At 39.8% G+C, this 25659-nt stretch overlaps 1 protein-coding gene across 6 annotated transcripts in view; it reads right to left on the bottom strand.

Moving 5' to 3' along the window:
* Window positions 1-9557: 9557 nt before the first annotated feature.
* LOC143280435 (disco-interacting protein 2 homolog C-like) overlaps window positions 9558-25659 on the bottom strand; it is a 79294-nt gene continuing 63192 nt past the window's right edge. For all 6 annotated transcript variants that reach the window (XM_076585078.1, XM_076585092.1, XM_076585086.1 and 3 more), the window contains 6 exons: window positions 25039-25209; window positions 24645-24764; window positions 23981-24055; window positions 23490-23664; window positions 22829-22952; window positions 9558-22355 (listed from right to left, as the gene is read on the bottom strand). In XM_076585078.1, the coding sequence (XP_076441193.1) occupies window positions 22103-22355; window positions 22829-22952; window positions 23490-23664; window positions 23981-24055; window positions 24645-24764; window positions 25039-25209 (918 nt within the window). In that variant the 3' untranslated portion in view covers window positions 9558-22102. The remainder of the gene's footprint in view (window positions 22356-22828; window positions 22953-23489; window positions 23665-23980; window positions 24056-24644; window positions 24765-25038; window positions 25210-25659) is intronic.

The following is a 25659-nucleotide window of genomic DNA, read 5'->3' as shown; positions in this document are numbered from 1 at the left end:
GAAAATCCCCGAAAGAAAAGTTCCTGAACGGGTTCTCCGAATGACAGAATTTAAAGGTTGCCTCTAGAACATGCCGAAGAGGCACAGGATGCTGAAACGCCTCCGACATGGCAATAGCCCGCACTTCATGTTCTTCTAGATTCAAGCAGGTAATGACTCTTTGGGCCTAAGAGCAGAGCTTTCCAAATGACTGGAGAAACCCCAACGAGAAATGGTATCAGTTACAGTCTTTTTTCCATTTCTCATTGACTGACATTAATAAGACAATTCTTTCTCTGGGGGACGTCTGTTACGAAATCTGCCCCAGTAGTATTTGACTGGTGGAGTTGTAAGCCCACGATTTCTCGCAATTCCACTATTTCTCTCCCTTTGAGAGATCGCGGGGAGCGCCCCCACGATTTCTCTCGGTTGCGAGAAAGTGTAGTCGTTCCCCTCCCATGTTTTCTCGTTTTCTGTCAATTGCGAGAAATAGTGGGGGTGCCATGTCACAATTTCTCACAATGTGTGCGAAAGCGTGGGATTCCCTCCTTATTTATATAAAAAATATTTCCTTTATCATCGGAGATGGTTTCTTGTCTTTTCCCGATGCAAATGCAAAATAGATAAACACACACACACACACACACTGAAATAAGTAATAATCCATGTCAAAAGACTTTTTTTAATCGATATGCTTTTTATACTTCTGTCCATCATAGAATCGTTCCCATGATAAATACTGTACATTGATGTTATGGAATACCATATTTTCTGATAACTGTTAAAATGTTTGTTTCCAGGGGCGTGTGTTCCAACGGGGAGTGTTTGGATATGTGCGTGACCCGGGGTAGACGTGAAGGGAAGATTATGATACCTTGCCTTTGTGCACAGAATGGTAAGGACTGCTGGTTGCTGTAGTTCAAAGTCACTAGAAGGGATGCGTGTCGATAGCGCTACGAGTCAGTAGTGCTCTGTGCCATTACCACCACGTTCAACAGCACTACGTGTCTGTGGCACTACTACGTTTATCACTATATGTAAAACAGATTTGTTTGTGAAGAAATAGCACAGCTCGATTGACGACTCTGTCGGTGAACTTGTGTCCTAGCGTTTCTGTCTTGATTAGGTTCCATTTTCTGGTCTGTAAGTAATTTCAAGTTGTGTACAGCATCAACTTATGGCAATAATTATCGTTTAATTTCGTTTTCAACAGTTGTTTCACAAGTTAACAGTGAAAGCATATATTGACAGTTTCCGTGATGTGCCGGCGATGCTGTTTAGAAGTGACTGGCAATGGAAACGGAGAGTGTCTGCCTACATCGGAACTGCTTGACGCTGGACGACAATGCTATCTGGGAACTTGTGATGAGGTCAGTGAAATGTTTCCATGTACATGAGTCTTGATATTTTTTCTTCTTTTTCTTTCGGAGAGGGGGTCAACCAATGACTTGACAAAGGAATTAATTTTGTGTTCATTTAGCGTCTCATCCAAAGAACATGCATACGACTGGAATCAATCCAATTCATTACAAAGAAATAGCACGTGGGTTATATGATAGTCTAATATAAACAAGTTTACACATGTTACTTGGGTACACACAGGAGCAGCCATGCCTGTTGGCCTGTAGACGCGGAAGGCACACAGTCACACAGTTATGGACATTATGTCAGCTGAGGAAAGAAAGTCTGTGGATGAGGCGACTTCACACTGATGGGATAAACATTGTTCCTCAAACGGCTCGGTGTACATAATAGACTATTTGCCTGTATCTTTTGTGAAGGGGAGAGGTTGAGAAAAGCGATTGGTTGGGTTCAGATCATCCAAGTATAATATTATTGCTTCGTAATACATGTGCAGACTAAAATAGTGTCTTTAGACTTGAGACAACACTTTTTGAGGTGGACTTCATCACTGTGTCTGTCTTTCTTTCCTTGTTTAATTTTCTAATCACTGGCAGAAACAACCCCAAATTGGACACTGACAAGTAAGCTGATTAATTTTCAGTAATGAACTGGAACTGGGTCATGATTACTGCACTGATTTTGAACTTAAGCACCGCCAAGAGCAAAGCCAAGAGGGCCGTGATAAAGAAGCTGACCGGCACCAAGTGGGGAGCTAACATGAAGATCTTGACTCAAGTTTATACAAGATCAGTCAGACCTCACATGGAGTGTGCCTATAACGCCTGGGCAGCAGCAACAAAGTCCAACAGAACTCTTGGCTAAATCCAGAACGCCAGTCTGTGCCTCATCACAAGTGGCATGAAGACCACACCCATCAACTCTATGGCAGGGACTGCTGGACTCATGTCTCCGGGAGAGAGAAGAGATGAGAGACTGCTTCGCCAAAATGAGAGGATGAAACGGCTTCAATCACACCATCTGCATTCAGAACTCCAGGCCCCAACCAAGAATAGGCTGAAGCGCGAAGCACAAGCCACCTCGTCAAGGCCCTCCACCAGACCCATGGCCAGTGCTTGCCTGACAGGAACCAACCTGCTGAACCCCTGCATGACTTTGAAGACAGGTCACTGGATTTAGAGTAAAGACCAGTTCCTGGATGCTGAATTGAAGCTGCTGAGACTGGAAGCACTTGACAGGGACAACCCGAGCACAACCTGGACCCGCGTATACACAGACAGCTCTGCTGAGAATGCTGTTAGGAACGGGGGAGGTGGTGTCTGCATCCGATTCCCAGATGGCAGCTCGGTGAGGCATTTCATTGCTACTGGCCTCACCTCAACAAGCTAAAGAGCCGAAGCATTTGCGCTACTAGCTGCAGCACAACTCCTCAACCAGAGAGACAGTTTGCCAGACCACACTGTCTTCCTCAGCGACTGCCGAGCAGTCCTACAAAGCCTCAAGACCAGAGTAAGGGACAATACCTTGCAAGACATCCGGACGCAAGCCCAAAGCGCTAGAACCACACCCGTCCTAAAGTGGATTCCCTCTCACAGTGGCATTCCAGGAAATGAAGAGGCAGACAAGTTCACAAGAGCAGGAAGCAGGCTCATCCAATCTGCTCAGCCTTTTAGCTTTGGGGAGGCTAAGACCTTTCTGCATAGCTACTTTAGGAATAGCTGGCGAGAACGGCTGCATCTGGGACCAAAGGACAGCATCCATCAAATGGATCGAGCTCAGCAAGTCATCATTTTCAGACTGCGCATAGACCACTGCCAGCTCCTCTCCCATGTCTACAAACTAAAAATTTCCCACACAGACCAATGTCCGTGTGACATCGCTCCTCAGACTCCAGCCCGTGGCCAGCAAGACTGATTTCTACGCGAAGAGCTGAGGCGCCAGATATTGCCCAGTCCTGCAGCGCTCCGGGGCAGGTTGTGGGGAACGGTGGCAGAGCTCAAGTGGACTGCGGACTTCGTCATTCACTCTGGGCTGACCGTCTGAGCATGGCCTGGGAACGCTGATGAAGAACTTTTGTTGATAGGCCTCGTCTCTGCTGTGCTTTCTTACATACTGATAAACTGTTGACACCCCAAGTGAACATTGTTAGAAATGTTCAAGCACGGAAACTGAAATCATTGAGCATGGTAAACAGTCGGACCTAGTGGCATGAGTGGTGTTTTATTCCTGTTGAATTCAAGTAATAGCTATGATATCATGGGCCTCAGAAAGTGTAAAACTTAATGTGTGCATTCAATCAGCGTGTGATGTATAGTGATCTCAGTCACACGTGCAGTCTCTGACTTCAAAATTGGTTGCGTAATCTTATTAGAAATGTAATTCAGCAAAAGCATAATGGTCATCGATTAGAGAACTTGCGGTGCATTTTCTCCAGGGATGATACCGTAACTGTGCTAGTGTGCCGTGTGTGTGTGTATGTGTGCGTGTGTGTGTTTATGTGGGGGTGGATGGTGGATATGTGTGTGTGTGTGTGTGTGTTACAGACAGGTCATTGTGTCAGAGTAGAACAGCAACTTGCTCTTCGCATTTACTCTTTCGTAACTCATCTGACTGTCAGCGAACTTGGTAAGTGACTTTCAACAAACAAATGAACAAGTAAATAAATACATAAACAAATATCAGAGATATATGTCCGTATTTGTATGCATGTATCATTGTATGTACATATATTGATCTATGTATCTACCAGTAAATATGTGTACGTAAATGTCGCGGTCTGTTTCGCCTAGTCAGCTGTCTGTCCGTATTTTCTTGTCTGTCTATGCCATGTTGTGAACTCACACTTCTTAATTGCACCACAATAAAACTAAGCAAAATAGGGACGGTCGTAAAATGATGCTCAAACTTACGTGTCCACGCTAGCCTACACTCGTACATTCTAGCGCTCGCAAGTTTTGCAATCACCGTCTTGATTACAATTTTCCGGCTGGGACAAATGAGAACAAACTCTCATTACGCTCGTGGACCATACAAAAAGCTACATGCAGGCAAGGTGGTGGACGAACAGCCGGAAATCGTCTTGCTTGTGCTGTGCCATACACTGACCTCTCCTTTGCAGGTTCAACTGACTGACATACTTGGTATATATATAATGTACTCACGTGAGAGTTTTTACGTTCACTACCCCTCCCTTCTCTCTCAGTCTCAATCAGTTTTATTTTTATTTTATTATTTCAGGCACACACACATACGAAAATATCCTCTCTTTTTTAAACATGTGCACGCTTTTCATCTTAAAATTTATTGCCAGATCATCATCTTGACAAATTTCTCCCTCTGTCTGTCTCTGTCTGTCTTTGTCTTTGTTTCTCTCCCTCTCTCTCTCTCTCTCTGCGTCTCTATCACACACACACACACACACACACACACACACACGGATATATATATATATATATATATATATATATATATATATATAATCTATATTCTTAAAATTTCTTTCCCCCTCGAGGGCTCTCTCGCTCAATCTATTACCCGTAGAAAATAAGATGTGTTTAGTTCAACGCAGTATAATTCTGTCGGTCTGTCTCTCTATCTGTATCTCTGTGTCTGTCATTGTCTCTCTCGCTCAGTGTTTCATTTTTATTTCATTTCAGTTTTTATGCGCACCTCTTATGTTTTGTTGTCTGATCATTATATTGACATATACTAATTTCTCTGTCTCTCTGTCTCTTTTTCTCCACCTTTTGTCTGTGTCAGTCTCTCTCACTCATTCTCTCTCTGTGTCTCTCTCTCTCTGTCTCTCTCTCTCTCTCTCTGTCCTACTCTGTCTCTGTCTCTCTGTGTGACTCTTTCTCTGTCTCCCCCGTTTTTCCCTGCCGGCACTAGCGCAAATCATTCTTAAGAAGAATTGATTCAAGTGTTAAACCAGGACTGATTTTGACACTTCTTTGAGATCTCTGTACACATGCACACATATGCGCGTGCGCACACACGCACGCACACACGCACGCACGCGCACACACTCACACTCGCACACACACATACACACACACACACACACACACACACACACACACACACATTCAATCTTCCTCTTCGAAAATAGGCAAAGCCAGTATAGGATGGGGGAAAAAAGGACAACACATAGCTTGCTTGAATCGTTATGGGTTGTTTTATCTTTAGTTGCAGTCTTTAAAAAGTTTGATAAAACACAAATCTGGCAAAAATTTATGAAGTGGAATGACTTGCAAGCCTCGAGTCTGTGTGTGTGTGTGTGTGTGTGTGTGTGTGTTTACAGGGTTATTCATGCGCAGTAACATTACTGGAACGATTATCCTGCTGTCATTGATGTTTTGGATACCTGGTTGCTTGATAATTTCCATTATTGTAAGTACTCTTGCACTGTCTCTCTCTCTCTCTCTCTCTCTCTCTCTCTCTATCTCATCTCTCTCTCTCTCTCTCTCTCTCTCTGCCAGTGCTGTTAAGTTTTGAAGCACCGTTTCTTATCATTGCCTGACCAATATCAAGGTCTCATCCTCTGACAAAGTATCGGCTAGACAAAGTAATTGCTAAGAACAATCCCATCTGTACGGTGGATAATATATATATATATATATATATATATATATATATATATATATATATATATATATGCCTCTTGCAAAATCCCACGCTTTCTTTGTTTTCTCCAGTAGGTTCTAGTCGCCAGATATCATCGTTGTTTATTTCTCTTTCCATTCGTTTATGCTCTTTCTGCGCAAGGTAACATCTTAAAACAACACACGCACTTGGACAAACAGCTTGGACGATCGAACCAAACTTGATAACACTTCTGTTCTACCAGCATCTGCTCCTCTCCTCCCCCCAAAGCTCCCACCGTTGCCCTCCTTGCAGCCGCACCTCCCCCATCTTTGTCTTTAATGACATAATTTCGCGAACAATCACGAGACTTTCGGTTTCTCAGTTAAGCAGTGGGAGACAACGTTCTCCGGTCACTGTTCAAACTATAAACTGTTCCTCTCATACTGCTTTTGTGCGCGTTAGTGTGCGGATGAGTGTGTGTGTGTGTGTGTGTGTGTGTGTGTGAGGTTCAGCGTTTGTGTGTGTGAGAGAGAGAGTTTCAGATTCAGATGGTTTATTCATTTTTGGCCAAGGCCCCTCATGAAGGGGAATGTGAACAGACAATAATTATATAATTTTTAGACATAAGGATAAAAAAAATAAATAAATAAAAAAAGATTCAGAAGCAAATATGGTTTCACATGTGATACACAAAATGCTGTATATAACTCAAATCTTTCACTAGTAGAAATATGCTGATTCCATTCCTACCATCTGCAGTATAATAGACGTTGTCGAAAAGCATTTATAAAACCTACATCACAGCATACACCTTAATTTCGCCACACATGTCCAAAAACCTGTTTAAAAAGAGGCGCACGTTCCAGTTCATGTAACATTTGGTCTGCTTTGTACTGCGTCTAAAATCTTCCATTTCTAATATTCTTAACCAATAGCGAATGCAACTAATTGCAGAGTTAACAGATACTGGATATCGATTTGCTTAAGCGCGTTGGGTTACGCTGCTGGTCAGGCATCTGCGTAGCAGACGTGGTGTAGCGTATATGGATTTGTCCGAATGCAGTGACGCCTCCTTGAGCTACTGATACTGATAATTGATTTGTTTCACCGTATACTAAATCATTTGGTGTCCGCCTGTCTACACCCAAAAATCGTTCAATTGCAAATAAATGAACAGACAGTAAACAACAGCTTTGTCCAAACCCCATAACTGAGAACAATACTGCACAATTGGTTGCACTTGTTCATCAAACAGTTTGATAAACAACTCAAACGAATTATTGTTAAGAACATATAACCTTTGCATAAGCGTAATAAAGCGTTTTTGGCCCTAGTAACAATAACAATGACAGAGAGAGAGGGAGGCGAGGGAGGTGTGTGTGCCGTGAATGTGTCCGTTTGTTATCTATATTTTTCATACCCCTGAAACTTAATCCATGTCACGTGTAAAACACGCCTGGAGCACAACATAAACGCACATTGTGATTGCGATGATGATGACGCCGCAGATGATATCGATGATTCTGATTCTGATGAACACTGATAGGGACTGAAGTTTAAATGTTGTTATGAACGCGCGTGTATGTGTGCGTGTGTGTGAACTGCCATCCAGGGTAAAAAGATGTAGTGTACGTAATGCCCTGTAATACCCTGAACTTAATTAACAATTACCTCTTTTTCTTTTAACATGGTGGTAATTCTGTGCATTTTCTTATTTTGATTCTGTGCATTTTCTCTTTAGGATGACCAGCAAATGGACGAGTTTGAGATGGACCTCATTACCATGATGGTAAGACTTGAAACCAGTTGATGTTGAAATGTTGAGAACAGTAAACGCACAAATTAATTTACTTAATGAATTAAGAAAGATATGTTGTCTGCTTGATAGAACTGCATAACAATAATGTGGAAAGGCAAATTTAATGCACGCACACACACCTGTTCGGTGATTTAAAAGTAGTTGAGATTGCGGTGTACCAACGTTAAATGGGCTAATGTTATTGAAATTTGAAAGAAAAAACAACACCACAAAAATAAGAATTGGAATTTGTAAAATAATGACCCGAAATCCGTGATAAACTAAATGCAGTGGGCCTGTAGTGTGTAAAACGAAGTTGGGGAAATGGTATATTTAATATTTCTTTTGGTTAAATCACACCAAACGTGGATCTATTATTTTTCAAGGGGACTTACATCATCCAGTGTTGACATGTAATGCTTGCGTGTGGCTGAGTGGAATCGCACTCTGACGAATAACATACTCTCACACACACACATACACAGACGTGCAGTTGAGTTCCTCTATTTATTTGGTCCTTTCGCTTTCACTGTCTTGGCTCAATTGACCCACTTTCACCTTCTCTCTATATCGGATTTTTGCAGCGTGACTTTGCCCTCCACCAACAGCCACAACCCAATGAGGGCCCCGTTTGGACAGCCAACCAGGGCCTCACCCCTGCCGACAGACAGGATCCAGGGAGGGCCCCTCCTCTGCCAGACAGCCAGGACTCTGCCAAGCCGTCAAAAGCCACGGCCACACCAGAACCAGCACAGAGAGCGAGGACTCCTCACTTTCCAAGGCGCCCACTTGGCTCAGTTGGCGCTGAGGGTGTCACGCCAACAGGTCTTTCAGTTCATCCAGTATGTGTGCACACTAACATATTCGTTTCTTTCTTTCGTGTTTCCCGGTGTTTCTGTCATTCCTTCTCAGTTACTTGATCATGTGAAACGTGCAGGCTTCGCAGTTTTGTTTTTATGATCTTGCTCTCTTGGATTTTTGCAGCAGGTCTTCGTCCTCCACCAACAGCCACAACCCAATGAGGACCCCCTTCGGACAGCCAACTAGGGCTTTACCCCTGCCGACCGACAGGATCCAGGGAGGACCCCTCCTCTGCCAGACAGCCAGGACTCCACCAAGCCGTCAAAAGCCACAGCCTCCCAATGTACACCAGTTGGATAAGAAACCAGCACAGGACCCTAGGCATTGCACAGAGCAATACACAGCTGGGTTAACCTTTTAGCGTCACGCCAATAGGTCGTTCAGCTCACCCAGTATGTACGCACACTCACACATACATTTCTTTCTTTCATGTCTCCCGGTGTTTCTGCCCATTACTTCTCAGTTATTTGATCGTGTGAAACGTGTAGGCTTTGCTGTTTAGTTTAGTTTTTATAATTGAGGAGGAAGGGAGGGACACACCACAGTCTGCCCCTGTAGCATTGTAAGGTCCTAAGTCAGATAAGGTCGTGTATCAGATAAGATCATGTCCAGGTGAAGATAGGTAGAAAGTATTTTGTGTAACTGAGTAAATTTTCAAAGTTGCACCAAATTCCTTGATATAAATATTGATTAAAGTATATAATCTTACTGAATTTTAATAACATAAAAACTAGAATCCCATGTATTAGGAAGTGTTCAAAATAGGAACAATTGATGAAAAATAATGCTCCCTGTAACAGTAGGTAAATCACTTGAAACCGATTTACCTGAAAATTAAGGAGGTAAATTGCTTATGACTAATTTACCTGCAGATTGTAGCCAACTCGGCTACATTGCCCTTACTCTGTTAAACCAACATCCTCGCTGGCACTTTCAAACCCATTCAAACCACCGAAAACACAAAACATTATCCTAAGCGCACGTCCCAAGGCAGTTGCTTATGTTGGAAAATGCAAAATCCATTAAAAACTCAAATATTAATCAATAACTCTCAAGGAATGTTATTTTGAACATGATCCCTCAAAGTCAGATTTATGCAAAATGTACAAACCAAGTTGGGGCAAAACTGTTTGCCCGCAATTCTCAAAGAACACCATTTCAAAGTGGACTCTTTATTTATAAACTTGAAATGCACACAACAATCCAATGGATGGACATTAGTCAAAAGCTCTTGAGAGAGGTGGGGGGGGTCATTTTGAACGCAAAACCCCGAAGCCAAAACCAGAACAGATTATAAGGGGAACTGTTGTTTCAATAGACTTAGTTTCCCACGCCCACAACACGTGGACATGGAGGTGGCATTGCTTTTCTAGTTGATCAACATCTCTCTCAGTTCCTGCCTTTGAGTAATACTTTCAGCTTTGATCATTCCAGTTTTGAACTAGATAACTCACTCACTCCTTACCAAATAGTCCACTACATATTATTTTGTCTCTATCGTCCACCACCTATTAAGAAGAACCAACTTACTGACAGTCTCTTTCTTGAACAGTTTCCCACTTTCTAGAATATATTAACACTAAGGGTCTCTGTCTCATTACAGGAGATTTTAACTTTCACTTTGATAAACCCTCAAATGCCATCACTGCAAAACTAATAAACCTTCTATACTCTTTCTCTCTGTCTCACACATCTCTACACCAACCCATCATCAAGGCCACATCCTTGACTGGGTTATTTTTAGAAAATATGGCAATTTTATACAGTCCCTTCCTGTTGACAACACTGTCCTCAGATCACTTCACTGTGCAAATGCAACTGAATCTTTCCAAAACCCCTCCTGTCTAAGTATTTGTTGAAGCCAGAAACATAACTTCCATTGAAATTCCTGTGTTCATCTGCGGTCCAGACTAAGTTTCCTTCAATTACTTGATGCTGAAAAACTCACGTAAAGATCTTCTTGACAAATTCATTCTATCCACTTTACGCAAGATTTCAGACTGGCCACCCACTCCCTGGTTCTCTTCTGCCCAGCCCCAGTTACAGGAAGTTATGAGAGAAAGAAGGGCTGAGAGGCAATGGTTGAAGACTAACCCACAAGTACACAAACAAATTTTCCAAACTGCAAATAAACTTGTCAATAGAATTCTAAATAATGCAAAATCATCCTTCTTCAATACTAGAATACTTGCCTGTACCACCTCTAAGCAGCTATTTAATATTACAGTTTACTAGGTAAGGCCAAGACTTCTCCTTTACCATCATTTGTTAGTCCATCAGAACTTTCCCAGGCTTTTGCTAACTTGTTCATATCCAAGATCAAAGATATTCATACTAAACTTGATTCTGATTCTGTGTCCCCTCCTGCTGTTGTGCATTGCAAGTTTTCTGGATCTCCCCTCACTGCCTTCCAACTTGTGTCGGAAACAACTGTACATGACACATTCAAAAATACTGCAGTAAAAACTTGTAACCCTACGTTCATCCTTTCTTTCTGAATGTCTTGACATTCTACTTCCTTATTACACTTCAATCATCGATAACAACTTCCTACTGTCTGGCACCTTTCCATCTATGTTTAAAAATTCAAGTCGTTAAACCACTTTTGAAAGAGCCATCTCTTGATCGAGAAAATCGGAAAAACTATAGACCCATTTCCAATCTTTCTGTCCAAAATGACTGAAAAGATTGTTCTCCTGCAACTCTGAACACCTCAATAAGAACAATCTGTTCTATTCCTTGCAATCAGCTTATCGTGCTTCAGCACTGAAACTGCTTTATTAAAAATTGTCAGTTACTTCCTTACAGCCCTGGACAAAAATGATAAGTAAAAAGGCAAAATTATGCAAAAAGAAATCCACTCTGATGGGTACACAAATATATCAGCATGCACTCAAGGCCTGACAAGCGCGTTAGGTTATGCTGATGTTAGGTGTCTGCCGAGCAGATGTGGTAAGGCGTATATGGATTTGTCTGAATGCATTTACGCTTTGAGAAACTGAAACTGTATCAATATCCTCATTGCACATTGAAAGGGGATGCTTTGAAGTTCCATGTTACCAATTGGTAATCATTTCTCAGTAGAATTTTGCTGCATCTCTGATGAGGTGTTGTTATGTTATTTAGGCGGTTGGAAGACACAAAAAATAATTTGAGTTTGTCAGTACAAGTTCTTGTTTTGTCTCAGTGACAAGCATTAAAAACCTCTTGTTTAGTTATGTCCTTTCTATGGTTCTAATTTTCATACATTTACAGCTATATTGAAAGTCTGAAGAGAAAAATTTGTTTTTTTCTCAAGTAAAATCGTGTTTTATTTCTGTTTAGTACATGAACATTCTCTCACTCAGGCTTTTATCACAAGCTCATACTGTAAAAAGCACACTTTCCTTTTACTCGGTTTGTTTGGGTTTTTGTTTGTTTTTTTGGTTTTTTCTTTTAATTCATTAAAAGATTTGAGTTCAGCATTGTTCATACAAGAAACAAAAACCCAAATCATGACAAGAAGGAAAGGATGCAATATTCACAAAATGGATCACATTCTAAATGCACTGTACAAAACATGGAAAGTGCAGGCAACTACTTTGATTTCCAACCCTGTTTTCATCAAGACAGTGTTCCAGGTGTGCTTCAGGAACACCTCATCAGATAATGTTTGTCACTACTTGTTTTTAATCAATAAAAATACCATCAAGCACCACAAAACTGAGCAGATGAAAGCGGAAGGCAATGACAATTACTAAAATCTTAAGCAAAATTATACAAAAAATCAAAAGCTACAAATAAAAAGCAACTGCTAACAATTCACAACTTTTTAAACACAACTTCAGTCCATTAAAAAAAATAATAGTAATACTAAAGATAACACTGGTATCAAAAAAGGATGCACATTTTCATGCTAATACACACAAATACACAACAATGTAAAGATGTAAACATGTACTTGTCTGTGGTACAGCTGTTCTATTTGGCTTTGTTGAAGAAAGTTGACATGTTTGAATTGAATAATGGAAACCATGAAACCCTTCTTTTTTTCTTTTTATACAAAGACCCTTACCTTGGCTTAGTTCTGAGACAATGGGTGTCACAAGATTTTTTTCAAAAATCAGTTTCATCATCAGTTTCAATCTAGAAAGATTATCTAAAACAAAAATACAAACAAAAAATACATATGTTGAGAGGGAGAGAGAGAGAGATGGGCAAAGAAAAAAACATTTTAAATAACAGACAAAAAATAAATTTAAAGAAAAAGAAAGCTCGTTACTGCCGAAATAAAATTCAGATAATGGATCTGAGTGTGTGAAACAGTTCCAGATTCTATATATTACTGTCAAATACTGATTATATCATGGATCCTTGGACAAAGGTGCCCCTCTACTCTGTTCTAGACTGAAGAATGTGTCTTGGACAAAAATACATATTTTTTTTTTACAAACAAAAATCTGATTATCTGAGATGTCAAATTTGACATCAGCGCATGCAAGTACTGTGTTTGCATAGCAAAACAAAAAACATCTTTAACACAGATTTTGTTTAGTTATCTGCGTTTGCACAGTATTTCTCTCTATCTCTCTCTCACTCTCTCACACACACACACACAGCCTCAAATAATCCAATTGATTCAAGAAGAGGCTTGACTAGTGTTGATACAAAATCAATGAAAACATATGATGTAATAAATGAGATGGGTGCATTGTTTACTTATAAATTTGTATAAATACATATGTGAAAGTAAATATGCAAAGTTTTGTCAGTGTGTCCATCAGTATGTGTGCTGAAGAAAACGTATGCATGTTTATTGCAGATGTAAACCTGTGCCATACCATAAAAAATAGTTTGGATGGGTACTTTTTCTATTATCTATTTATTTATGTTGGTGATTTCTGACTTTACATAAACAGAATACCTTTTAGAGTAAAAAAAAAAATGTCAGTAGAACCACTGGAAAATAAATTACAGTGACAGACTTAACTGTTGACTGGCTTATTCGAAAGACATGATGACTGGCCAGGTTTTATATAGGGAATATTTTAAAATAAAACTTTAATAATTTAAACATCTACTTTACATCTTACTTTAAATGGCAAACAAACTTCTGTTTATTGCCATACAGGCATTCATTCAGTTAGATGTTGGGAAATACTGTGTTTCTTTTCTTTTTTCTTATATATATATATATATATATATATTACTAAAGAGTGAATTGATAGATCATAACAAAGTTTAAAATAACACTTTCTTAAACACTCAGGGAAATACTGTGTTTCTTTTCTTTTCTTTTTATTTTTTAATTTTTTTAATGAAAGTGAATTGACAGATCATAACAAAGATTAAAATAACACTTTCTTAAACACTCAGAGTAAACTACTGAAACAGTCTCAGTCCACTCACTAAAATCAACAGTTTGACAAACTTAACTCTTTATTGAACAGTCCACTGATTCCAGCAAGACATCAATCTTCAGTGAGTAGAAGCCTGAAGGCCCTCGACGCAAGGATATCAGTAAGTAGAGAAGGCCATCAACGTGACTGAAGCAAAGAATGGACAGATGAAACTCTTTGCTCTTGCATCCACATACACTTTCTGACATACTCATACTGTTCACCCCTAAAATCAAAGAAGTAGAAGAAAGAAGATAAAGGAGAAAGATCCAGGCTTGCCAAGACATCAAACTATAAAAAGAAAATATACATTCTTTTTAAAGCTGTGTTTGCTGTTAAAACAAAGTGACAGAAGGACACAGTCATGCATATTACTTCATGATTCTATAATAAAAATCACCTGCAGAATCTGTGGCAGCTTCTTGTCAACTTTCTCTTCTCTTCAGACATTTTTTTTCTTTTCGGAATAAAAAACATTGTAACAAACATCCAGAAGCAGGATGCATGACATGGTTCAGGAATTGCTCAGTAGTTGATGGAAAGACTGTACATGTATCAAGGGTGTCTATAAAAATGGTTTACTTCGCAAGATCTCCAATGCTTTTCTGATCTTTCTCCTGCAGAAGTTGGCCTCTGTAGTCATTATTTCGGAGTTTCCCAAGAGACGGTGTGTCCAGTATCTATGTTCTGTTCATCTATCAGGATGTGTTTATGCTTTGATGTTCTGTGACTGATGCCATGTATTCTTTGTGTTTCAGCAGTACACAAAGAATACATGGCATCAGTCATAATCTGGTGGACCAGCAGCTGCTCCAAGATATTGCTGCAGATATTTTTCTGAGAATATTGAACATCTTGGCCGCAGAACCCAGATGTGCAAAAGAGATTACGAAAAAAATCTAGATCTATATATCATTTTATGAACATGGCCTCCCCAACATCTATCAAACAACACTTCATCACATGACATTCTGCTTCTGGATTTGCTATACATGTTATTTTCAGCAACAACAAAAAAGTTTCAGAGGCTGACAGCGACAAAATACAAAAACATAAGCAGGTAAAAGATTGTTTTTGTGTGGGAAAACATGTACACTGTTGAAGTAAAGCAATGCTACACTGAATTTTTTGAGCCACTGCAATAGTTCAGTCAATCTGGGAAAGGGAAGAAATGCAGGTGCAGCAAACATACACAATATACATTTGTTTCTATCCTTTCTTTTGTGACTGTCAGTATGGGAGATACTGATTATATTATACTAATTAATTATATATGACTGTTTAATATCTGTGATAATGCTAACATCAGAATCAGGCACAGTATGAGCACACAAAGATAAGTCTAATTTTGCTCACTCACTGGAGAATGAACTATGCCCATAAACTACCAGCAGACATGCAAAATTTCTCTATTTCTGGAACAGAAATGGGCAACTGGCCTTATATGTAAGTGACACACACACACACATATTCATTCACTTCTTTTCTCAAAACGTCCATCTGTTTAAAAGAACAAAACAAAAAAACATTCACACACACCAGGGGAATGGTGGTGTTACAAAGATTAAGAAACATAAATGGGTCTTACAATAAGAATCTACCTGTTGCTACAATAAGGATGAAGATGATAAGGGTTCCACTTAAAAAACAAACCAGCACTCGCACATGTACACGTCTTTATATCAACTGTTAAATGGAAAACAGCCTTTTCCACAAATGCTTCACTATTATCATTATCTATCGTAGTCAAGATCAAATTGAAATTGTACTTTAAACAACTGTTGTGGTTTTCTTGAGTTTTTCATTTATTCTTTTTTAGGAACTGTTTTTGAATTTTGAGCAAATTTTGCTATCAAAAGCATTTTATCATAATGCAAATCATGTAATGCCGATGATGCATCATTCTCATACAACAACCATCATTCATGCAAACGTTTTGGTCAAAACACCATCTTCAATTAAATAAATGATGAGAAAGTTTTCTTGTTTTGTAAATAAATAAATGTGACTCACACCCAGACCTGAGCCATTATATCAATTTCAAAATAAAGAGTTGACATGACAGCTTCAAGCATATCTAAGTAAACACTAGTGCCAAATCAACAAACCCACTCACACTCCCTTAACCTTAACTGTATATTGCGATTTTCAAATCTCTGGGTTCCCCCCCCCCCTCCCATGATCATAGCCAAAAGATAATCCTTCACTATTCAAAAACTATTCTAATTATCCACACAGTGGTTTTTCATCCAGAAAGGTTATTTCTGAACAATCACCAATGTTTAACTCACTCCGGACGATGGAACGCTATAGCATTCCTGACGTAAGGTGTCGTTCCGGATGATGGAACGCTATAGTGGTTTCGACAATTAAAAATTTTTCCATGTTTTCCTCATGGGCTAGCATAATAATCGCAGCTACACCGTGTCGAGGGTAGAATGGAAAGTTTCTTCATGAGATTTCGTAACAACATACTCCACAGTGAGCCAGTCAGTTCAGGGCCCAACATGACAAGCTAATCTGCATACGTATCGAAAATGGCGTCGCAGGCGATACAAGTGGAAATTTTTGGAGCAAACTAGATCATGACAGCAGCTTTTACCCCTGCTGAAGTGATTGAAATGCTTCAAACTGAAGGTTTTGACATTGACAAGGATGATGAAGATGTTGAATAAAGTATCTGCAGCGGAGAAAGCTACCAGCAAGAAGGTACTGATAGTGAATCAGCTTCTGAGAGCAGTGAAGAGGGTGGGCGTTCACGTAACATGAGGAGAGGGGTCAGTGGGTCAAATACACTGAGTTTCATTCAGTTACTTGTGTTTTGCATTTTTTGCGACTTTTTTCCCCAACCCTAGCAAATGGGTCGTCTGTTGGGAAAAGCAATGGAGAAAACTATTCGTCCGGAGTGAGTTTGGAGATGAAACAATGTACAGTGAAGGTGAAAATGTAATGATATTGATTACTTCCAATTCAAGATACTTGCTTCTGTCTAGTGTTGCAATGCTCCACAACAAATAAGTTAAACAAGCTTCAACTGAAAAGAATGTTAAAAAAGGATGAAGAAAAATGAACCATGACACACAGCAAACGCAACTCCATTGGAGCTTTTTCTTGTTGAATCTGAAGTCACCATCTCCATTCTGACTCAATGACATCACTAGCATACATATGGAATCACAAGAGATCTGAAGCATTCATCAACAACTGCTCAAATTTGTATGCTGAGAATAGCTTTCCTATACCCTGTCATGTAAATAAGTATTACTACTAGATTAACAAAGGTCTGTCTCAACATACTCTGTACAGCGTCACTGATATCTAGTTAAAAAAACAAACAACAGTTTTTTCTTGCAACTGGCAGTAAGAGTTACCTGTTGACAGATTATTTTCAATTCTATGCAAACCACTCATTTCAGACACATTCTGTATGCACGATTCTTCATCTGTGTTCCATACATTATCAAAGCACTCGGTTCTTGGAACCAGGAAGCAGAATGTTACATCTACTATCTATACCTGAGGCATTTTATTTTCAGATACAGATTATGCCATCAAAATGACAACTATAATAAGAGCTAATGAGGCCAGGGCAACAGTCACAACACATTCAACATTAAGACATAAACATAAAGCAAGAAACAAACTTCTATTGTGTCAAAATGATAAAAATTGCAATTCCCTTATTCACAACACATAGTTAAATAATCCAATAAACGTGTAAATAAATATCACCTACTGCAACAATGAAAAGGGAAACAAATACTAATAGCATCGTTTCTTTTAATCAATGCCTTTAAAAAACACACTAGGAATTTGTTTCAACTTGAATACCTGTCAGAATATGTAAACAAATGTGACCTTTATTTCACAACACAGAAATTGCAAGCAGTTAGAACAAAACAATTACAGAAATCTGTACAAGTTTACAGTGTACTTTATTCCTATGTGTTTTGATATTCTGTAAATGTAACACGTGATCTGATGTTTTGCAGATACCTGTCCTATATTACAAAAATCAATTTTTCTGTTGAAATAAAAAAGCTAAGAAAGGTCTTAAATCACAGAAAGAAAACAGAAAACAAAAATACAGGCTGAAATCAATAGTCAAAAATGCATCTTGGCACAAGGAAAAGCTCAGCTTCATGTCAAAATCAACTGAGAGCAGAGAAGGTAATCATCTGATGTCTGCACATGCCTGGCTGAACCCAAGAGGAGGCAACTGGTATCCAGAGTCCCTCCACCTCTAAGATCAAGTACTTGTACTTCCCACACGTGTCAACAGCTTTCCGCACAGTCTGGTATCATCAAATGGCAATACACTGTCTTGTTCACAGCCTGGATCTGAAGGCACCCAGCCTGATTTGATACATTTCAATAGGACTGCACTGGTGTTGAAAAACATCTGTACCAGGTCAATCACTTGTACCAGGTCAATCAGGAAAATGTGGTACCCTGTTCAAATGAGTTTGTTTTCGCCTGAAGTTTGCCACATTTCAACTGATGTTAAAATTGCAGGATTCTCGATGTTACATGTTGTCACTTTCTTTTGAAGTATTCAGAATATTTACACAAAAGCTTACTGAAGCCTGGTAACTGGGTGGGGGTGAGAAAAGAGACAGTAAGTCTCAGTAAACATGTATGTATGGGTGCGCATATGCTTGCATGCATATTCCTTTCTGCATAACTGGCCATATATATCTGCGTGTATGTTTCAGCTTGCATGTGTATTTGTTTATGCATTACTGGCTGTACGTATGTATGTGTGTGTGTATGTATGTGTTTGCGCTTGCATGCAAATTTGTTCCTGCATTACTCTGTGTGTGTGTGTGTGTGTGTGTGTGTGTGTGTGTGTGTGCATCCATATCCGTTTCTATAATGTCAGTTTTCAGAGTTCTCAAGTAATAACTGATTCAAACTCAATACGATACTGCCAGAATTGTCAACACAAACAGAAATCTGTGACTAGACATGGGCCCCTTTGTCCACAACTCCAATTCACTTCGACCACTGCTGAGTGTAAAGTTACCTAAACTTAACATTGAAGAAAGTACAAGAGTTCTTCATCATAATGTTTTCTTAATCATTCTTCACATATCATGTTCCCACCCCTTCTTCTCCAAATCAATTTGTACATAACAGGCAAATACCATCAACAGACAGTGTCCATTTGAATTAATTTATATCACATGTTGACATATGTACATTTCTGTTCAATTTACTATAAATACACTTCTTTCATCAGGACACAAATCACGTCACAAATTAAAACAGTACAGTTGCACCTCGTACATGAAATCCACAAACATGCCTACATTTCATGGACATTCAATTGTACCCTACAGAATAAAGAAAAAAAGAAGAGATCAACAAATTAAAAAAAAACAACCAACCAAACACTGAAAGCAAAGAGTGAAGACCTAGAGTCCCCCTGAATGCTGGCTGACAGGAGGGCAGTCCATGCCTTACGCTGCCACGTGCACACCTGTCTTCTGCACAATGATTTCTCAGTGGCTGCAGCCACACTTTCCAACAGTCAGAAAGACTTTTTAGTAGCACAGACTTAATTTTTGCCTTAAAAAATCAGTTCATCTTAATTGCAGATGCCCTTTCTTTTCTTTCAATTTTAGACAAAGGTATACAGCAGAGCTATAAAAAAAGAAAAGAAGTAGAAGTAATTCTTGAAAATTCAAGGACACCTTTCAAAACATGTCAATGACCAATGACTGTCAATGATAGAGCCTGATTTTTCAACTCTGAACTCTTAATGCCACAATGAAAACTTTGAAACATTAGCAACAACATTCTAACAACAGCCAGGTATCACCCACTTCAGTTCCAAATTATCCATCACAAACTCTGTCATCACATAAGACTGATATTTGAAACAGCGTTTGTGATACATTTGGAAAACAGATAAGCACAGACAAGACACGTGACACTGAGTGTTAAAAATAAAGTATGTCAGATGAACTGATTCAAAAGATCAACAATTATCTGTCAAAGACAGAGAGCAACCATAGTTCCACACAAGCAAAAGGTTTCCATGGTTGCCAAGAATAAATTGTGGCAAAGGCAGACCCATATGTGCTTGAATCAAATTTGGCTCCAAACCTTTATCAAAATCCTCTTTTCTAAGTAGACTTCACTTGGTGCATCAGATGTATCTGTACCTGACCCTGTCCAGTTTGAGGAACAACAGAGGGTGTAAACACCTGGGGGTTGTTGTTTTTTTCAATCTAAAATGCAGGAACAATGAGAATGACAGAACATTGTAGAGAAGCTCCTATTAATCAAAAAGACACATATTGAATCTCACTTGGAATTCAATAAACCAGTCTTATAACCATTGTTTCAATGGACAAAATATTTTTTTGTGTAAAAGGACAGCTATTCCAATAAACATCTGATTTTGTATCTACAACAGATTTCTATCAACATAACTGTCAGTAAAAAAGTTACCCAATCACTGTCTTTGCTAACTGTACTCTTGCCCAGACTCAAAAACAAAATACAGATCACAACTTTTATAAAATTCCTTCTTTTTTTCTTAATACAAAAAATATATAATAAAATAAAATAAAAACACACTTGAAATTCAAAAAGCATAGAGCAGATAATGAAAACAGCAAAAGAATCATACAACTTCTAAAAATGAATAAGAAGTTTCCTTCTTTACATTTGAGTATTCAAATTTTTCCTTTTTTTTCTTTTTAGTAAGGGTGAAAGGTTTGATCTTCCTTAAAAAAGTACAGCCAATATCAATTTTCATCACTGCTCCAAAGACAGGGCAGTCTGCTTATTTTAATGCATTTGTTGTGCACACTTGCTAACATAATGTTAATAAAAATGAACTGAATTTTATTTTGTTAAAGTTTTCACAGAGATATTCATGCATTAACAATTACTGGCATATATAAATTGTGCTCAAGACAATGAAAAAATTTGGCAAACCCTTGACGACTACTTCATGGAAAACAATAAACAGAGAGACATCACGCAAGGTTTTTTATGCCAATGTAATGGTTTCAACCCACAACCACTAACAAATCACTCGAGCACTCACAACAGTGATCAGCTAAATTGGTAATCCACTTTTAAGACTTTCTCGCAGTTCTCATCATATGCTCACTCAATCGTTAACACACACACACACACTTGTAACACATGTTTGTGCCGGACTTAAAGACACATTTGAAAACACTTGCCTCGAACTCCAGGAGCAGATGGACTCAAAGAGAAAGTGCTGAACTAGAAGTAGAATGGAGCTCAATGTTACCTAATGGCCTCTGAGGCAGCCATGACCCCTATAGCTCTTCATCCATCACTCTGCTATTGATAGCTCAGCAAGATGTCCATAGATTTAACTTAATCACACCCCCCCCCCCCCCCATTCTATGCAGTTTGTCACTCAGTACTCTTGCCCCTCTGTACAGAGAAAACAGAAGCAACAGAGATAGAAATAACTGAGACAAGTGGCTTCCTTTCTTGTCCTTTCGCTGCTCCAATCTCGTGCGGTCTCGGACTCACCCGACAAAGAAAAATGCAAATTATCAAATCAGCTAAGCTTGAACAGCTGCTGTCAACGGCATTACTTCTGTTTCGGTGATGACAAGAGGACTGTCCATGTAGTTCTGGAATGACTAGTAATAATATAGCTTAGCTGTTTCCACAGACCTGAAAAGCCTCAGCTGCTGCCGCTCTCCGTATCATCTCTAGGTCTGTGTGTGGGTGTTGTCAATATGCAGTGCTCTGTCTTCACTTCAGTGCTTTGGATGAGGGCAGTGCAACATGTTTTCCACAGCTCTGACCCGGTTTCCAGTGTGGACAATATGCTTGCGTTTACACAACTGCTTCAGATGCAGATGTTTCATTTGCAACAGCCTTGTACGTTGATGAGGCCTCCTCTTATGACCTCATTCCACCAGACACTAACGACACAGTCAAGTCTACAGAGCTGTCAAGGTTGGGAAGGGTGGAGAGGAAGGGGAGGGGGAGGTTTTCAGACATGTCACCATTTGGTTTTTGGCCAGCCCAGCCTCACTGTGGAGTCCCATGTATCACGACCTGCAAGGCAACACCACGGCCGGCAAGAAGAAGAGGGACACAGAAAGGGCACCCAAAATCTGTCTGTCTGCCAGGCTCACATGTTGTAGGCCACATAGATAGGGTCCAGCTGGTCCGCCAGGAAGCCGTCACGAAGGTGCATGCGCTGCTTCTCTCCCCGCGAGTTGATGGGGATGACCCCCGGGTCCACCACCACCACCACCCCCACGATGAGGTAGTGCTCCTCGAGGACGACGTTGGTGACCAGAGGCACCAGATCCAGGGCCTCGTTCTCCTGCCCGTCCAACTCCACCACCACCACCAGCAGGTTGGTCCACGTGAACATGGCACTGCAACAAGGCCCAACACACACAACACATACCTCCGCTCTGTCCACTGCTCCGTCACTGTCACTCACTAATGACAATACTCACATTACACAAGAATACTGCATATTTATGGCAAACCGAATGTATGTGTGTGTGAAGGTGTGTCTGTAAACAAGTGCTTTCCTCATTCTGAATGTGGTATTTCTTTCAATAATGATTTCTTGGCAACAAATATTGACCACTTGTTCATTTCACCACCGTAAAAAGCAAATATTTGTAAAAGAGAGGGGCAGATGTCAATGTCCATGACAGGTTTTGTGAACTCTTTTAAAGAAACTTTGAATACAATTCAATTCATCATCATTATATGATTAATCATTCAATGTCACACACACAGAACTATGAATTCCAAACACATATAAACCACATAGTACTGTCCACAACTGAAGTAATGTGATATATTTTTTCTGAGGAAAACAGAAGCCATTCCTTACCATTCACAGATCTTTTTATGACTTCGAAGAACACTGGTTTCAACATCAATGGGGTGGTAACGCATTCCACGAAGCAGAACTGTCTCATCCAAAGCTCCAACCACAAAAATGGCATCATGACGCTCTGAAACAGGAAAACCATTCAAGAAGAATAAGTCATGGTTTTTCACAAACATTCACATTTATTCTTTTCACATATTTTGGTTTCCTTGTGTTAACGCGAGTCTGTGCAATATCACTTTGTTTCAGTTATTTGTTTGTTTGCGCATGCGTTCATATTTTGTCTTTGAACACTTTAATTTGGTTCTTTTCTTTTAATCCTTATAAAACTGGAATGTGGGGGTCGCCATGTTACCACAGAATCTCATTTCTCAAGTCACAAAAATGTGATTTCCATTTTTCTATCATTTCTACTTCCGGCTGGAAAAAAAAATGTGTCAATACATGCAGTAGCTCGGAAAAAATAAATTCTTAAAATTCTTAAGTGAAGCGGCATTGTAAAAACGACAGGCTATCCTACTGTGGGAGACAGTGCTGAAGAAAAATATGATTTCAAGGGATACACTGCACAGGACTGTGATTTTGCAGCCAAATGAGGTTGAAAGTGATCTGGGTCAGAAATAACCAACACATGCGTGACAATAACCAACAGGATCATTACCTCCATCACTCTGGGTGAGCTCCGTCCGCCGTATAAAGCCCAGGTAGCCTGTGCGGGCGTAAGGGGTGTGAATGTCACCTGTGGCTAGGTATGACTCAAAGTGGTCATGGTGCAATGACTCGTCCCCATAGATGGTGAAATAACCACTGGCATTGTGAGGACTGTTCACCCAGATCTGTGAAACAAATGAAAACATTAACGATACCATCAAACATTCCCAGCATCAGTCATATGATATCCCCAAAAATAATGCAGAAGAAAAACCTCTCGATTAAATGAATTATTCAAAGCTCTGTCCTAACAGTAATGATCCTCTCCCCTCCTTACTTTTCAACATGAATCCACATATGTAAGTGTTTAATTTACCTTAAAAGTAAGAAGCACAAGGCATTTGCAACAGACCACATGACCATTATGAAACAATTGAATAACAAAAACAGGCATAATAACTGTTCCCAAGTTAATGTAGACAATAAATGCATAAGTCTTACTTCTCCAAGGTGGGAATCAGCACACTGTCCTTTGGTCTCAGGGTTGGCAATGGCTACACGCACACCTGGCAGCAGCTGGGAACAAACAAGCACACCCACATCCAATGTCACACATTCCACATGTACATGTTTCAAATTGTTACATTATCTTGCATTCAGACATACACACAAGCTTGCATACACGCACACATTCACTTACACATTCGCACATGCACACCCTTACTAATCTATTCATATGCATGAACAGTGATTTTTTGCCCCCTCTCCTTGTCTAATATCAGCTGCAGTGAAAAAAATAATAAACAAAAGGGTGAACACAAACACATGTGAGAATGCACATAGACACACATATAATTCTGCCCTTTCTCTGTGTCTTTACATCCTTTAGGAAATGTTAATTTAGAAACAGCTCCAACCCATCCACATTTGTAGGTTCTGAATTTGCAGTTGGGCAAAAACTTATGTTCAACTCCTGAAACAGCTTATTATACAAACTTGAGAAACTCCTTGCTGTTATCTATGCCTTTCATGCAAGCAGACTCTTGATAAATGACCTACAACCACTTTCTACTGTCCCCATGATAACAATCTCTGTATAAAGTCATCTGTGTCTGCACAAAAACCCATGCATGCTGCTAGTTTGTTGATGAACTTGGGGCTGTACCTTGCCTGACTCCATGAGACAGAGACTGTTGGGACTGCCCTTCTCCACCAGAGTCACCCGGTCGTTTCTCAACGCCTGCATGTCCACGTACACTGTGGAGGGCTCTGGGCAGGAGGCACCCTGATCACACACACACATTATCAAATTATGACACATACCACGACTCATCACACTGCCGTAAGTAGCGTTAATCAGGATTCAGATGACATTATGTACCAGGCTAATGACCAGTATACATGTATTACATTGCAGTTTCTGTGTGGTAGTGTTGTGTTGTGTTATGTCAGGCTGCACTGCACTGTATTGTGTTGTTCTGCCCAATTTTGCCAGGGACAACCCTTTTGTTGCCGTGGGTTCTTTTACATGTGTTGGTATGATGAGGATAATGCCCCACCTGCAGACACATGCCGATGTTGACCCTGCAGCCAAAACTGGTGGAGACCGCACGGGGAGACAGGCCGAGGGAGGCGAACAGCTTGGTGAAGGAGGTGGTCAGCGTGATGCGTGGTCGTTCCTCAGCCACCACCACACAGGCACGCACACACGCCAGGTTTACTCCCTTCATCTGTCACATCACACATAGCACATGAATAGAAAAGCTCCTTTTTCCCCCATCTTCATCTCTGGATTCACCCCTGGACAAAGAAGTATGGATGTCTATATGACAAGGAAAAAATGGTTGTAGAAATAAAGCCCTCTCATGGATAGGAGTGAACATGAGTAGCCCATTAAATCAAAAAGGAAAAAAACCATTCTTTTTCAGCATCACATGCATGCACAACCATTGTCCTCACTCCATCACCACAAACTCAATTTGCATTTACCATCAACAAACGCGTACGGATCATGAACAGAACAAGATACAGGCATCCAACACAAAGCAAGTGATGCAGAACACTGTTAAATGATTCCCCCTTTCCTCTAATATACTGTTACCGAGTGTTGTTTTTTTTCATTCTGAGTTTGTTGGATTTGTTTTTTTTATACTTATTTTTTATTGTCTGCTTGATGACTC

The sequence above is a fragment of the Babylonia areolata genome, chromosome 1 (genome assembly GCF_041734735.1).
Source record: "Babylonia areolata isolate BAREFJ2019XMU chromosome 1, ASM4173473v1, whole genome shotgun sequence".
Taxonomy (NCBI): Eukaryota; Metazoa; Mollusca; class Gastropoda; order Neogastropoda; family Buccinidae; genus Babylonia; species Babylonia areolata.
This window is presented reverse-complemented; position numbering and strand designations above follow the sequence as displayed.